The 2178-nt window shown below is 42.1% G+C and overlaps 1 protein-coding gene across 1 annotated transcript in view; it reads left to right on the top strand.

Annotated features, from left to right (window-relative positions):
- The first annotated feature begins 760 nt into the window (after positions 1 to 760).
- The window catches only part of LOC115539059 (transcription factor AP-2-epsilon), a 5495-nt gene continuing 4077 nt past the window's right edge, over positions 761 to 2178 (top strand). The window contains exon 1 of the mRNA XM_030350263.1: positions 761 to 828. Within this exon, the coding sequence (XP_030206123.1) occupies positions 777 to 828 (52 nt within the window). The 5' untranslated portion in view covers positions 761 to 776. The remainder of the gene's footprint in view (positions 829 to 2178) is intronic.

Genomic DNA, 2178 nt, shown 5'->3' with positions numbered 1-2178 from the left:
GAATAGAAAATTAAACTTTTCCCAGCATACGGATTTTAAACGGTTTTATTAGCCACTCTTTCATGACAGACATTTATTCTACATATTCGTTAAATCATTATTTAGTATAAATTAGAATCATGATTTATAATTTAATCGAATTATGCTCAATTAGAGCCTACCGCTTGGGCCAATCAATTAGGTTTATCTCCACTTAACGACTTAATTAATGATAGAATCCACATGATCATCGAATTTGAGGGGAAAATATGATATTTCGCCTAACCCTACGCCTTGTTTAACGAATTGTTGCACACATTGTATGAATACATATACACATTACAAATACTAAATAAATAGTCCAATAAAGATATCAAATAGTCAGAATGGATATCTGAAATAATACAATTAGGAGATATCAAGCAACAGCAAAAATAAACTGCAACACTAATGGGCATTTGTTCTATATTCGTTTTCTCTCATCTCAGTTCTAAATAAAGCCCCCTTCATCGTATCGCTGTATACAATGTGTGCTTTCACTGTAAGGGCAGGCTGAATATGGCTGACCAGTGTGCCTCTGTCTGCCTGTATGTCTGCCTGTCTGCCTGTCTTTCTGTCTGCCTGTCCCCCTGTCGGTCCCTCTGTCTGTCTGTCTGTCTGTCTGTCTGTCTGTCTGTCTGTCTGTCTGTCTGTCTGTCTGTCTGTCTGTCTGTCTGTCTCTCTGTCTGTCTCTCTGTCTGCCTTTATGTCTGTCTGTCTGCCTGTCTGACCGTCTGCCTGTCTGTCTGTTACAGGGGATGGAGGAAGCGTCTGCCCTCGGCATCCTCGACCACTCTGTCATTAAAAAAGGTAAGGCAGTCACGTGTTCAGCAGGCCTACCTGGGAGACAGCACACACACACAATCACGCGCGCACACGCGCGCGCACACACACACAAAAAAGCACGCGCGTACACTCAAACACGCACACTCACACACACGCGCGCACGCACACTATAAATAATTCTGTTTTGCTATTTCATTTGAAGTCAGAAAGTCTTCTAATACCCGGCTTCAGACTTTACCCTAAAGGCACACATTTTAATGAACTGTTCACGGTCATATGAGAGAGAGGGAGGGGGGGGGAGAGAGAGATTGCGAGAGAGAGAGAGAGAGAGAGAGAGAGAGAGAGAGAGAGAGAGAGAGAGAGAGAGAGAGAGAGAGAGAGAGAGAGAGAGAGAGAGAGAGAGAGAGAGAAAGAGAAAGAGAGAGAACCTGATAAAGGGTGGTATATTGGCCGTGAATTTAGCAGAATATGATCACTGTAATATTGGCCGATCTAATGTGTTTCTGTTATGACTCGCTGGTTAACTGAGAGGCCTTTACTGTGAAGGCCTCGTTTAACCGATCCAACGCTTCGTCGTTGATCTATGGGCACATAGTTATCTTTCTATAATTATTACAATAATTCAAATTAAATAATATTAGCCTACATATTAAACCTACATATTAAATATTATATAGTTGATAAATGTCAGGATCTTTGCCATCTCCGTGTAAATTAGACCTATAGGCCATGAATAAATATCAAAGTTAACGTATTTAATGTTAATGTTTTCAAGAAGTTAGTGTGTGTGTGTGTGTGTGTGTGTGTGTGTGTGTGTGTGTGTGTGTGTGTGTGTGTGTGTGTGTGTGTGTGTGTGTGTGTGTGTGTGTGTGTGGTGTGTGTGAGAAAGAGAGAGAGAGAGAGAGAGAGAGAGAGAGAGAGAGAGAGAGAGAGAGAGAGAGAGAGAGAGAGAGAATAAAGGGCCAAGAAGTTCAGAGTTAATACAAAGCACAATTGCCAACAAAAACAAGAAAAAATCGAAACAAAAGGGACTTGATCCCTTTTCAGCCAAAACCGATTCAGATGCAGATCTCAGTGTTGTGGTGTTGCAGTGTGTGTGACGCGTGGTTCACCCGCTCAGTGGGCGCCGAGCCCATAAAACACAACGCCTCGCTCCTCTGAGAGGGCTGACAGGAGATCGATGCCCGATTCAACGCACAGTCACACATCCTATTCACTGTTTCTCAGAGTGGAGACAGGTGTTGCTGTCCACGTTTGATATTATGTTACGTATTTAAGTCTGTTTCATACGTTTTACCGTACACAAACCTAACAGGAGAGATCTGAACTCAAACCGTAAATTAAGTGATTTCGAAGAAACGTAACATTATCCAA

This window comes from Gadus morhua, unplaced genomic scaffold (genome assembly GCF_902167405.1).
Source record: "Gadus morhua unplaced genomic scaffold, gadMor3.0, whole genome shotgun sequence".
Taxonomy (NCBI): Eukaryota; Metazoa; Chordata; class Actinopteri; order Gadiformes; family Gadidae; genus Gadus; species Gadus morhua.
This window is presented reverse-complemented; position numbering and strand designations above follow the sequence as displayed.